Source organism: Dromiciops gliroides, chromosome 2, assembly GCF_019393635.1.
Source record: "Dromiciops gliroides isolate mDroGli1 chromosome 2, mDroGli1.pri, whole genome shotgun sequence".
In the NCBI taxonomy this organism is placed as follows: domain Eukaryota; kingdom Metazoa; phylum Chordata; class Mammalia; order Microbiotheria; family Microbiotheriidae; genus Dromiciops; species Dromiciops gliroides.
Genome location: NC_057862.1, coordinates 352,574,685 through 352,589,289, shown reverse-complemented (window position 1 = coordinate 352,589,289; position 14,605 = coordinate 352,574,685). Strand labels below are relative to the sequence as shown.

The 14,605-nt window shown below is 38.3% G+C and overlaps 1 protein-coding gene across 1 annotated transcript; it reads left to right on the top strand.

Annotated features, from left to right (window-relative positions):
* Positions 1–1,216: 1,216 nt before the first annotated feature.
* LOC122743404 (serine protease inhibitor Kazal-type 6-like) lies at positions 1,217–13,865 on the top strand. The gene is made up of 5 exons (XM_043988342.1): positions 1,217–1,274; positions 2,984–3,009; positions 10,321–10,395; positions 12,763–12,878; positions 13,820–13,865. Exons 1-5 carry the CDS (start codon positions 1,217–1,219, stop codon positions 13,863–13,865), a joined length of 321 nt encoding a protein of 106 aa, XP_043844277.1.
* The last annotated feature ends 740 nt before the right edge of the window (positions 13,866–14,605 follow it).

The following is a 14,605-nucleotide window of genomic DNA, read 5'->3' as shown; positions in this document are numbered from 1 at the left end:
TGTTTAACCACTGCGCCATCTAGCTGCCCCTATACTATTTAATTTTTTGCTCAAAACAACTCTGCGAATTAGATGTTAGTAGCAGAAATAATATTAGACCCATTTTACAGAGTAAGACATTGAGGCACAGAGTAGTGAGTAACTTGCCCAGATTTACACAACTAATAATCTATAGTCTGGATTTGGTATTAGGTGTTCGAGGACAGTGTAGTGCAAAGAATCTTACTCTGCCCCCCACACCTTTAATATCCTATCCCATTCTGTACCCCATAACAATATTGACTAATTGAAATGTTGCCTATTTTTCAAGTTTCCTTTAACTAGCACCTAAGGACTTAGATTTAATGAACATTGCTCAAATTCCACTGCTTAAAATTTTAATCACTTGGGTAATTCATGAAAGTAAATTTTCTTCTTTGAGATTCAGTTTCTCATACGTAAAATGAAGACTAGATCATCTTTAAGGTCCTTTACTACTCTAAAACATAGGATCCTATGATACTTTGACCCCCAAATCCATTGTTCTTTCCATTATACTACCATCTCCCACCATCTAATCCCACCCCCTGACTGTATCTAGCTAATGAATTAGAAGAGCATCTTGTCATTGTTTGATGCTTATTCCACTGGACTCCTTAGTGACATTTAAATAACTGCGAGGAATAAAAAAAGAATTACTGCCCCTTTCCCACCACTTTTAGGAGGATTAAGACCCTTCCAAAGTTTAAGTCACATTCAACAATTGCTTCATCAAGCCCCATCATTCCTTTAGAGTGAGTTACTAGGACCAATGTTAATAGGTCTCAGCTGGAAAGCTCCATACAGAGATCAGCCAGAATTTCCCCAGTGATTCACCTTCTGCAGTGACTCACCTGCTTGAAGGCAGTGGAAATCTGGAGAAAGGGACTGGTTGGTCAGAAAAATGGAGATTACCTGTCCCTTGAAGGCTGTATCCTCTTAATGAATGAGATCTAAGGTGCGACTCTTATAATTGGTCTAATTTCTCACAATGATGTGGAGCATAAAACATTCCTTTAAGTTCATGACATGCCCCAATAAATATCTTCCCTTTTTAGGGTTGGAGGTGACTTTAGAATTTGATTTTATAAACAAGGTGGGGATTCCCACTCCCAATACTATGTCTATATATACGTGTGCTATGTGGAACACTTCTTCACTATCGCAGGTTTAACTAGAACAGCCTCTCTTGGCCACCATGAAAGCAACAGCTGCCTTTGTACTTCTTTCTCTGGCCCTTTTATGCTTCTTCTCAGGTGAGTTACTATGATTGTTGGGTTTATTAGTAGTTTGTTAGTATTCCACTTATTTGGCAACTACACTTTTCTGGTCAGGGCGGGGCCTGATAATGGACAGATCTTTAAAGGAATCAGCACTTTCCAAAATGGTAGAGGGACTGGCTCTGCATAAGTTCATTTTGAAGGACAGGATGTGAGGAGATGTAGCTAGACAGACAATTCACATGTGAAGTTCCTGAGGTGGGGGTGTGGGAAGGTCTTAATAGACCAGAATTGTCTGCTATTGTCAATAGTGTGACATGGCAGTCAAATTAACTAATGAAATCTTAAGCTACAGTAATAGAAGCCTAGAGGTGAGAATTAGGGAAGCTAAATTTCCACTGTCTTCCATGTTAGTCAGACCTCACTTAGAAAACTGTCAGTTTCTAGGCCAAAATTTCTAGGGCACAGGAAGGTTTCTTCCTTGGCACAGAGATGGCAGATGCATTGGATTAGGGAATGATGTGATCATTGAAATATTTACTTTTCAGTCAAGTCACTTTTGGGATCCACCTTCTACCCATCATTCCTAGTTCTAAACTCTGGGGGCAAGACAAACAAGCTTAATCTCTCATCTACATGGTAATACTTTAAAAAAAGAGCTGGCAAGGCAATGAAAGTATGCCCTACAGTCTTCCCTCTTCCAGGTTCAACACTCTAATTTCCTCACATAGAGCAGATTTTATTCAAGTTAGCATCCTGGACACATTCCTCTGTACCTACTCTAATTTGTCAATGCTTTCCTTGGGCACAGGAATGGAAGATTTACTGGGTTAGGGAATGAGTCTATGTCTACATATGGTTAGCCAAAACAGTCTTGGGGACCATCTTAATAATCAATATTTTTATATCTGATCAAAATATTGCTATGTCAGTATTACCCCACACTCTGTATTGACTGTTCCAATTGGGTAGCTTTTGTCATATGAAAAAAGATTGTCTTGCTCCACAAAGCTAGTAAAGAGATTGAATAATTTGGTTATTCACTCTTCCTGACCTACTTCCCCCTACCATGGAGTAGTAGAAAGAGTCTTAGGTTGAGAGTCATCACTCTGCATTCAGATCTCAACTCTGCCACTAATTTGATGCATGACCTTGGGTAAAGTTCTTAGGAAGTAAAAGGAATGATTCAATGGTTGTGATAGATGAACTCCAGGTACCTTCTAGCTCTTTTATCCTGTACTTCATGTTCTAAGAAGTCTTGACATTCTCTGAAGAAAGATATGTGCCATCTCATTGGATTTAAAGACTATTTAACCCTCCTCTTGTGCTCCTAAAAATTTCATCTCTTCCTGGACCCTGAGCCTGGAGCAAATAGGGGCATACATTTTAAAGAGGAAGAACTTGAAGCCCAGATAGGGAGAATATCTTTCCCAAAGTCATACAAAGAGTCAGTGTCAAAGTCAGGGCTGGAACCTAGGTTTTCTCACCTGCTTTAAACACGACCATACCACTTGTCAGTCAGTTCCTGACCATGGCCATTTCCTTTTCTAGTTTCAGAATGATTTCATCCTTAGTAGCCTTGGGGGTAAATACTAGTGAAATGTCTTAAAACTGATTACTCTGATATTGTCATTACTACTGTCCTCTTTCTTTGATAAGTCAATAATCTCTCTAGATACCAAACTTTTCCTTCACTGAAGCTTTGGGAATTTCATTGTATAGGTTTTGTGCTTTTGTTTTTCCAGATGTCAGCAGTCAAGGAGGAGGGAAGGTCAGTATGTGTTACTTCTCCCTTTTTCCAGATCAAGCAATTCACCTCTATGCAAATGTGAGAATCTGGCTTGGGGTTGAACACAAAAAATATGAGACCGAACCCATGAGTATGTGAGCCTTATCAATACAGATGGGATTCCTAGACCATTGAATCTAAACTGGTAGAGATATGAAGGGGTCCAACTTACCCTAACTGTCTGGTGGATACATCCAACAAAACTCTAGGATCATAGTTTTTAGAACTCAAAGGTATCTTTAAAATCAGCTAGTTCAACACCCCCACTATGAAGATAAGGAAACTATCATATTAGGTCATGTGTGGTAGAGTAAGGATTTGAACCAAAGTCTTCTGACTCCAGATGCAGTGTTCTCTCCCCTGCACCAGACCACATTTTGGCTTCAACTATGTAAAGTGTAACATATTATTTTACTATGAGCAAGTCACTTAGAGAACATCAGAGCAGGAATGGATTTTGGGACACATCTAGTCCTATTTATACCAGAATATCTTCTATGACATCTCTAAGTAAGGCCCAAACAGGTATGGATCCAACCTCTACTTGAAGATGTCCAATGATAAAGAGCTCACTACCTCTTTTGGCAGCCCACCTTTCTTTGGGACAATTCTAATTGTTAATTAGTTCTTAGATTAAATTGAAATTCAACTCTTTGTAAAATTTCCCCATTATACCTGGTTTTGTCCTCTGGAACCAAGCAAAATAAATCTAAAAAAACATGATAGTCCTTCAAATGTTTTAAGAAATTGATTTTTCCCCTAAGTCTTCTTTCCTTCAGGCTAATCATTCTCAGCTCCTTTGACAAATTCTGGGAGGACATGATTTCTGATCCACTGACTTTCCTAGCTGCCTTCATTTATAAATGTTGAAGTTTATGAACATCCTTTTTCAACTGTCACACTTGCAACCTGACATAGTATTTATGATATGGCCTAACTAGGGCAGAGGAAAACAGAATGATCGTATCCCTTGTTCTCAAAACTGTACTTCACTCTAGGCTTCAGTTTATTCCTCTAAAAGCATTTCTAAGATCTCTTCCAGCTCTTAAGATACAATGTTTTCTGATTTTGCACATTTGTATAGGCATAAATTAACAATGATAACAATGATAATGATGATAATGATAATTATGATTATAACAACAATAAAAATAAATAGTAAAAACTAGCATTTATAGCACACTTTAAGGTCTGAAAAAGATTTTATAGATATAATTTTATCTTTTTTTTTCTCAGAACAACCCTGGAATGTTATCATTCCCATTTTATAAATAAGGAGACTGAGGTAGACAAAGGCTAAATACAGCTAGTGAATATCTGAAGCTGGATTTGAATGGAGGTGCTCCTGACTCTAGGTGCAATAAACTTCCTCACTGTGCCACCTAGCTTCCTCAATAGAGGTCTAGATACAGGTCTATGCAATGATAGTAACTCACAGCACGGACACCACATGTGCATCAGACATTCTCCTTGATTTCTCTTATGCGACTGGTAAATCCATGTTGTAGCAGAACACAGCTGGGCAGGGTAGAATGTTGTAATGTCAAAAGACCTTACTGAAAAAGTCAAGAGGTCTGGTTGTAGCCTCTATTAATCATAAATTTACTATATGATTTTGAACAAATTGCTTCTCTTTGGGCCCAAGTTTCTTCCCCTTTAAAGTTATTGGATCAGACTCAGCATATTCCAAGGCTTTATTCCAGGTCTAAGAGTCTCTCATTTGAATATGAATGATGGATTGAGGTATACCCTGTTAGGATGAGCTTCACACTACCTATACCTGCAAGGCAGATGACAAAATCTCCCTTTTAGAACACATCAAAGCCATCTTTGTCCCCTCAAGGTCAGTTCCTGAGTAGTCTGTTTTCCCTGAAATGTGTTGGAGAGAAGGTGAAAACATCCACTTTAACTTCTTTGCTCTTGATTGCTCAAGTAAAAGAAAAAAAATCTCCCAGAATTAAATGTTTTCTACCCTATTCCTACATTAACTTTGGGTGTCATGGAAAGAGTACTGGGTTTGCAGTCAGAAGAAACCTAGTTTCAAATCCTGACTCAACTATTTAGGATCTGGAGTTGAAAGGGACCTTAGGTATCATTTGGTCAGGCTTCTTCCTTTTGTTAAGTCTCAAAGAGATAAAGTATTATAAGGTCATGGAAACAATAAAATCTTAAGACTAGAAAGGACCTTACTGGTAAATTGGTTCACTTTTAACCTGCAATATATAAAATGGTTATGTTGTGATTGAGGGCTAGAGTTAGGACTAGAAGCCAGGTTCAACTGACTCCCAGCAGGATGTGATCTCTTTTTGTCTTTCTGTTTGTCTCTTTTTGTCTCTCTCCTTTCTTTCTCCCCCCTCTCTCTGTCTCTCTGTATCTGTTTCTAATTTTTGTGTTTGTCTTTTCCTCTATCTGTCTTCCTTCTTCTCTCCCTCTTTCCATACTCATAGTCCTGTCTTCCCTTCCTAGAACACCAGCTGATTGAGAGCAGGGACTATTTTTTTGAACAAATTTCCAGTGCCCAGCACAGTTCCTTATGCATATTAGATGCTTAATAAATATTTGTTGAATTTAATTAAATCAAGCCCAGGTCCTTCCTCTGAGTCTTGGCTTAATACTATTTCTCCTACACAATACTTCATGTATAATCTTGGACAAATCACTGCACATCTTTGGCCCCAGTTTCTGCCTTTGTCAAATGAGAGTGTTTGGACTAGAAAATTGGCTAGGTCCCTTTCAGTTTTCAGTTCTTTGATCTTAAAATCCTTAATGCATGATTCTAAACTTTGGGGAAAGAAAGTTATATTGAAATGTCTGAATAACTAATTTAAGTAGATGTATTTTAATTGCTTTTAAATTATTAGAGTATGAAAGTGTACTCAAGAGATAGTTTAACAAATAGATCAGAATGGACTGTGATTAACCGTTCAATTATCTATATATGGATCAATGTTTCAAAATACATAAAACTATCATTTTGTTCTCCCAAGTAGATTTAGGCTGGCCAATACTTCAAAGATTTCTTCTTGTTTTGAGAATCTATTTTTAATCTCTTTGGATTTGCCTCCTAGAATAAGGGAGCTGCGAAGGACACCAGGTATCTTCTTGACTTTTCACAGAGGAGAAAGCTGAGGCCCAGAAAGGTTAAGGTCACTTAGGTAGTAAAGTAGAAGCCCAATGTTCATTGACTCCAAAACCCTCTTTCTACTACTTCGTGCTGATATTAGGGACAGGGCTAGTATGCCTTTTAGGATATAGATAGACCTTGGTTATCATCAATTTAGAACTATAAGGAGTCTTCTACTCCAATCCATTCATTTTATAGTGGAGGAAACAGAAGTCTTAAGAGTGAGAATGACTTGGCTACCATCATGTAATAAGTAGGAAATGGAGGTAAAATTGAAAACCAAGTGTTGCCATCCAAAAATGACAAATAATTATTAAGCACCCTCCTTCTATCATGACTTGTTCCGGATGCAAAGATGACTAAATGTGACTTCAGGGAGCTTAGAATACAGAAATACCATGAACCACATACACAAATAGCCATGACACAGATGATGACAGCAACAGATTTGATGGCTATAGCATTCTAAGATTTAGAGGTACAGTGGAATTAGCACTGAATTTGGAGTGAGAAGACTTGCTTTTGTCACTCCCTGTATAAACCTTAGGCAAGTCATGTAATCTCTGGATCTCAATTTCCTCATGTATAAAATGAGGGAGTAGGGACCACTAAGGTCCCTTTCTGCTTTATTCTTATGTCATTATGTTTTCTTGAGAACAGTCTTGTGAGGGGCGGGGATTGCATTATTATTATACCCACTTTACAGATGAGGTCATCACACAGAGAAAACAAGTAATTCATCCAAGGTCATACAAAAAGTAAAGTTCAGAACCCAGACTGAAAACCAAGTTACCTAACTCAGAACCAAAGTTCTTTATACTATATTTCACTGTCTTTCATAAATTAAAAAAAATATTTTACAGTACAATTTAGATATACATCTCTTTGTTAGGAAGCTTTTGATAGATAAGAGAGAGCTATAAAAAAAATCCTAAAAAGAAAATAAAATACCCTAAATACAGGATTCTTCCCGATACATTTTGAGAAAGCCAAGTCTAAGCTTTGTGGAATTTATTACTGAAACTTGCCCATAGTGTATAGGAATTAGCTCAGCCTGAAGCTTGGCATAAGCCTATTGATACAGCAAACCGTGAGTACAGACTCACCTGGCACATGAAGCAATTAATAAATTTTTGTTGACTTATGTATAGAGATTTTATGGACATAGTCATAGGCTAGTGTGGTGACTATGAACACAGACAGCCTTGCACCAATAATTTGGTCTGGGAGCTGAAATTTTAGTTACCATTGCTATTCCTAGTACTATTCTTGGCAAAAGCAATGCATCCTCCCCTAAGACTTGAAGTAATTTTATTAAAACAACTGGGCTGTAATATAAGGAAGCTAATGCTCAGAGACTTACTCAGGATCACACAGCTAAGGGCAGAGCTAGGATTCTAAACCAGGTCTTGTAACATCAAGATGAGCTTCTGTGAGCTATGTCTTAGTATGTTAGAGCTAGAAGAGACCTTCAAGACCATCAAGGTTAATGCCCTCATTTTACAGAAAAGAATGTGAGACTTGGAGAGTTTGTGATTTGCCCATGATCACACATTGTTACAGAGACAGAACTGGAATAATTTGAGGTCTTCTACCTTCCAGCTCAAAAGATTTAATATTATAACTAGAAATTGACTCTCAGCATTTCCTGGAGATGCCTAAGAAATCCAAGAAGTTGTTTGTTTTGTTTTGTTTTTTAACCAAGACATCATTAAACAGAAGGGGGGAATGTATCTATCCAAATTTTCTAACATGCTACCAGGAATGCCTTTTACAAAGACACTTTCAGGAACAGTTTGAGGTTAATGGCCAGGGTTAGATAGGGATGGGGTAGTTAAAGATTAGATTTCAGAGATTAAGATTAGATGAGGCATATGGGGCACCAAGGATGTCATTTTGCAGTCATGCCTGGCTCTTTATGCCTTCATTTGGGATTTTCTAGACAAAAATAGTGGAGTGGTTTGCCGTTTTCTTCTTCAACTCATTTTACAAATGAAGAAACTGAGGCAAAAAGGTTGAACTGACTTGCTCAGAGTCACACAGCTAAGCTGTAAGTGTCTGAAGTTGGATTTGAACTCAGGAAGATGAGTCTTTCTAACTACAGGCCCAATACTCTATACACTGTGCTGCCCAGCTGTCTGGGGACCATCATAGCATGGGGGTAAGAGGAAGATTGTTTGGATGGTATATATTGGGAACCAAGTTTGGGAACTTGAGGACAAAGTTCGGAAAGAGATAATGGAGTCAGAACTGAATATGAAAAGGGCTGAGGACCAGTACTACATGAGAAGTATTATGAACCAGGGTTGGAGAGGGAGAGTTAGGGATCAAGAATTGAATGAATGGGTTCTGGAACCAGGATTGAAATGGGTGAATGGTGGAATGTGGGACCAAGGTTAAGTGAAAATATTGAAAACCAGGGCTGGGTAAGAAGATATGGGGACCATAGTTTGATAGGGAAGGGGTTAGGGGCCATGGTCAGATGGGGGATAAATTTGGATATGATACTTTATTAAATTATAGAGGAAGAACAGAAACTGGTACTAAATAAAGAGTGTTTGGTAGTTAAAAACAAGGTTTAAACAAAGAGGACTGTTTATCAAGGTTGAAGTTGGGGGCCAAGGTTAAGGAGTAGTATTACACCCTCCTTGATGTTGATATTACATCCTATTCCCTGCCTCCAGCTGATCCATATGATCACTTCCCTGATGGGGAAGAGGGTGCAGGAATGGTCCCAGAGTCCAGATGCTAGAAGGATCAGGGAAGCCTACATGCCAGAGTGTATATTGACACACAATTCTATGACTCATTTATTCCATCAACCTTCAGAAAAATGTACGTGGGGAGGTAGGATGGGGTTGGCAAATAAAATAGTGACCAGTAGGCAAGTTCCTTATCTTCATTGTCTGAATAGATCATCAAAAATATGTTAAAATATTGGTTTTAGAGCTGGTGTACCTGGGTTCAAGGCCTAGATCTTGTTAGTAGTTTTTTGGCCTTGAATAAGAGTGTCTCTCTCTGTCTCTCTCTGTCTCTCTCTCTCTCTCTCTCTCTCTCTGTCTCTGTCTCTCCTTATCTAAATAAGGAAGGGGTTGGATCAGATACTGGTGTCAAACTCAAATTGAATTGAATCCCTGTGGGCTGTCCTGTCTAAAGAGGAAGTCTCAGAAAATTGCACTGACCTTGGCCTATGGGGAGGGGAAGAAAATGACTGTTGCTAACTTTAGGAAATTATGAGGGCAGGAACATATCCTCATTCTCCCAACCAGCTTTTCTCCTTTCTGAGCTTCAGTTTCCTCCTCTACAAAATTAGGATAGTCATATATCATTCCTTATGTTCCATGGTATATTGCAAGGAAAATATTTTGCACACTGTACCATGATAATGAAATGTGAAATGTCATGATATTATGTTTAGACAGGATCACCATGGAGCCTGTTTTTTTCCTGTGAAGTTCAATGACTAGCAAAACTCAAGTGGTAAACCCTAAAAAGGGAGGTCAGATTCTAAGTTTAAAAAGTTCACAATTTATAAATATCTTGGAAACTACAGGACTTTCGTATTGTCCTCATTGATAATGAGAAAATTATTAGATTAGGAGACAAAGGGCATGGGTTAAAATATTTACCAATATGGCACTGGGAAAATACTTTAATTCACCTTGAAATTCCTCATCTGTAAAATAAGAAGTCTGGATTAGGTGACCTCTCAGATTTCCCCAGGCTCTGGCATTCTGACTTCTATATTCTCTTTTAGATCTAACATTATATTTTCTATATTCTCTCTTCAAGTCCCAAAAAGACATGATTAGTGGTTTCTTACTAGGGACTGTTTTGGGGCTAACAGACCAGGCACTCTGGCCACCCTGAGGGTGGCAATTATATATTGCCCATCACAGAGACTCAGAGAGAAGTACCTTTTCTCAACCCCAGTCACCAGGGGAATTGATGGGTGATGAAGTCAAATCTCTTGGGTAACCCCCCAACCCCAGTCCTCTTTTCTACCTTGGCCTTTCTCAGCAGCTCAAGTCCCTCATCCTGCATACTTCCCCAGGGAACTGTGAGAGAATCCCAGGTCTCTAGCTAAAATCCTACGCAGTAGATTAGGTGAAAGGTGACTGAATTAAGACAAGGCCACTAGTGCCTCTTCCTTATCTCCTTTGCCAAAGGACAAAAGAGCCTGGATTCCAAGGTTATCGGGCCGAGTGTTTGGGAAAAGTGTCTTAAGGAATCATCTCTCTCAAGTAAGGGACTTTAAATTTTCTTTCTTTTTTATTAATAACTATATCCATTAAGGCAAGATGACCTTTTCAATGAGTTCTGAGTTAAATTTTAATATCTGTCCTGGACAAAATATCCCTTCTTAGGCAGTAAGAGAGAATAGTAGGGACCCACACAAAGTATACTTGTTGGACTATATGTCATACTATTTAATTAGGAATTAAAACCACTTTATACCTTAGAAGGGCCTGATTTTCACCAACTCAATCTGCTGCCACCGTTGTATGTGTAGGGGTGTGTTTGTGTGTGTGTGTGTGTGTGTGTGTGTGTGTGTGTGTATGGTGAAGGAGGGACTGGTTGGTGGCATAAGCAGTTCCCTAATCTCTGGTGGGACCAAAAAGGATTGAGGTTGGCAGCTTTCATATGGTGTTACTGAAAAGGGCTCTTGATTTGGAGTAACAATCCCAGCTCTTCTATATAACCTGTGAGATTTGGGGTAAATCACTACTTCTCTGAGGTCTTCTTTTCCCTCTTGTAAAATGAGAGGGAAAAGTTTAGTAGAAGGACCAATGGTATTAAAATCTGAAGATGACTTGGATTCATGCCTCATCTCCACCACTAGCTACACATGTTACCTTAGGTAAAGTCACTTAAATTTCCTGAGATAGCTTTTTCATCCCATTTTATGGGAATATAATAACAAGACTTGCACTACATACATCAAAAGATGGCTGTGAAAAAAGTGTTTTATGATGATATATAAATGTACTATTATGTTTAACAATAATAATAAATCCCACAAACACTTGATTTTTATGGGCTGTGCAAAGTTCTACATTACTAAAGAAATTAGGGTGGATAAATATTAAGTTTTCCAAGAAATAAACCCTACATGTTTTAAATTGCGGTGTTTGTCATATATATAGTTCTCCTCTGAACCTATTCCTTTAATCCTTTCTTATGGTGCAATATATTTCATCACATTCACATACTACAGTTTATATGTTCCCCAATATGTAGATACTTCCTTTTATGAAAAAGAAGTTATCATGAAAAGTTTCTAAGAAAACAATTGTTATAATTATTTTTATTTATATGAATGCTTTTCCTTTTTTCTTGATCCCTTTGGGATATAGATACAGTAGTGGCATAGCTTGATCAAAGGTTATGGACAGCTTAGTGATGCATTTGAACAATTCCAAATTGCTTTAACTTGGGGTTTTAGAGAATAGAACATTTATTAAGCACTTGCTATGTGCCAAGCAATATTCTAAGCACTGAGGATATGAATATTATCAAGCAAGGCACTCCTTGCCCTCAAGGAGTTTGATGTTAATAAGGGGAAAATGATAGATAAATGAAAGCTGAAAAGGTGAGAGTGGGGAATTATACATGTATACATGTGGCTGCATGCTTAGGAGATGGTCAGGAAGTGGCATGATGGCCCGGTTCTAGGAAATATAAAGCAAACACTTATGTCAGAGGCCAGTGTCCCAGGGGTTAACTTCCTCAGTTACAGTGGGGGAAAGATAGGATTATGGCCAGAGTGTTGACAGCATGGTGCAGAGATGGCTTTATTCTCCTATAAAGGCAAGAGTATTGGGCTGTACATCAGGACATCTGGGTTCTATTTCTTTCTCTACCACTATCTTTCTTTGTGGCCTTGGAAAAATCACTGTTCCCTCTTGCCCTCAGTTTCTCTATCTGTAAAATTAAAGTTCGCATTATATGTTCTATAATGTCCTTTCCAGTAGGTGTCAGTCTAAGCACCTAAATGTGATTATTGTCTCTAAATCCATGAACTATCATATAGTATAATCTTTTTTTTTGTTTGTTTTGTTTTGTTTTTAGTGAGGCAATTGGGGTTAAGTGACTTGCCCAGGGTCACACAGCTAGTAAGTGTTAAGTGTCTGAGGCCGGACTTGAACTCAGTTCTTCCTGACTCCAGGGCCAGTGCTCTATCCACTGTGCCACCTAGCTGCCCCTTATATAGTATAATCTTAAAGGGGTTTACCAAGAAATATCATCTTGGAGGTAGGTTTGCCACATACCAGCTCCTCAGATAGCAATCTGGGGACATTCAGTACAGGGAAAAGATTACCTCCCTCCTCCCTCCTCCAACAACATATTCCTTTATGACAGCAATGTTCCAAATTTGGCCCTTATATGATGACCCAGCATTGTTGATAAGAAGATTAAACCATAGTCAATTTCTATTTATAAAAGCAGAGGCACAGGTATGCAATTGAAAAAGATCTTCTTCCCAAATGGCTTAAGCATAAAACTGGTACATAAAGGGGTTCTTTTTAGCTTAATGGAAAATATATTGACTTTGCAAACATGGTTATTTTGGGGTTTCTGTGAGACATCATTCTATGGTACTATGCTAGGTGGACTGCGGTGAATTTCGAGACCCTAAAGTATACTGCACCAGAGAATCTAACCCTCATTGTGGCTCCAATGGACAGACTTACGGCAACAAGTGTTCCTTCTGTAAAGCAATGGTGTAAGTAATTGACCTGTTTCCCCATGTGTAAAGTAAGAGGATGGACTAGGTAACTCAGAAATGCCTTTGAGCCTAACATTTTATGTTCTAAGGTCTTTCCTAGCTTCTACATTCCATGTTGAAGTTCTCAGGTCCCATCTAAGGTCCCAAGTTTTCCATAAAACTGGTTCAAAGACTATTACAGAGTCACCCTTATTATAATTCTGTCAGCTAGGGGATAGAATGTGTGTATCTGCCAAAATATCATGGTCACAGAATCTCATGTTATTGGAGAATGTTAGAACTAGAAGGAACCTCAACGATGATTTTTTTATAGATGAGGAAGATAAGATCATTGGGAAGGTAAGGGACTAAACAGAGGTCACAGTGTTAACAAGTGAGAAAGCCCAAAAATTTACACCAGGTGTTCTTAATTTTCTCAATTTTCCTTCTAAAATGCCATATTTCTTACTCATGTCAGACAAAATATTCATGTTATTTAATTATCATGAATTATTTCAATAATTCGAGCAAATGTATTCATTTCATTGAAACCTCTTTAATTCGAAATATTAAAACAATCAAAGTAAAAGTTTCATGATATCTGTCCAGGGTCATAGGCTGGCATCAGCTCAGGAATAAAAAAGAGAGCTTTAGGCTTGGTTTTTACTAGATTTAGATGGCTCAGCCACAGAGACTAGTGGTTATTTTAAGATCTTCCTACCCTGTTGCTGCTGCCAAGGGATAAATGTTTATGGTCTTATTGGGGCGGGCGGGGAATCCTGCATTGGGATTTAGGGAATCTGTGCTCTCCTAGGTCTGACTTTGATTTCTTATGACCTCATCTCTTGGAAGCACTATTTTTCATGTATGAAATCAGGTGGTTTCACTAGATGAGCTCTGAGGTCACTTCTAACTCTCTTCTTCTATAACTATTAAATTTATGTGTGTCTCTTTCACAGGGAAAGTGGTGGAAAGGTGACATTAAAGCATCAGGGAAAATGCTGAAGCTTGACTAGTGTTGCATGTGGACCACCTTCCAGTTTTTACTCTTCCATTGTCCTGATCCCTTTCATTATTTCTCTTTTGCCTTATTTTTCTATGAGGCATCACACTACAAATTCACATCTTTTACTGACTTCAGGCCTGGGGAAGGGGCTTCAACCTAAACCAATTTACATATCTGCCCTCTGACATAATCTATATGAATAAAACACATTCAACAGAAGTCTGAGTCTTGTTTTCATTTCAACAGATGGAAATGCACAGAGAGATATGCAGGATAGCAGAAAGAATCCTGAGATAGCAATAGATGGTCTGGGTTCAAATACCAGCTCTGCCACTAACCAGCCATAAAAACTATGCAGGTCATTTTCTCTTTCTGAACCTCATTTTCTCTATCTATGCCAACATTATTAAAGAGATGATTTGTGACCCCTTAGAAAAGAAGGCAATCATCACTCCCAAACAATAAGAGTTCATCAATAGTAAGCCATGCTAGACTAAACTAATTTCCTTTCTTAATAAGATTGCTACATTATAGATCAGGGCATATTGTAGCTGAAGCATTTCTGAATTTCACCAAAGTATTGGACAAAGTCTCTCATAATGTTTTTACTGATAGATGGGTGAAAAAAGGTTGTTTCAGAAGTAGAGGTAGTGGACCAAAAGGATAGAGATTTGGGAATAAATGTCAATATGGTTGAAGGAGGTCTAGTCAAACATCCCAGGTGTCCGTCATTGGAATT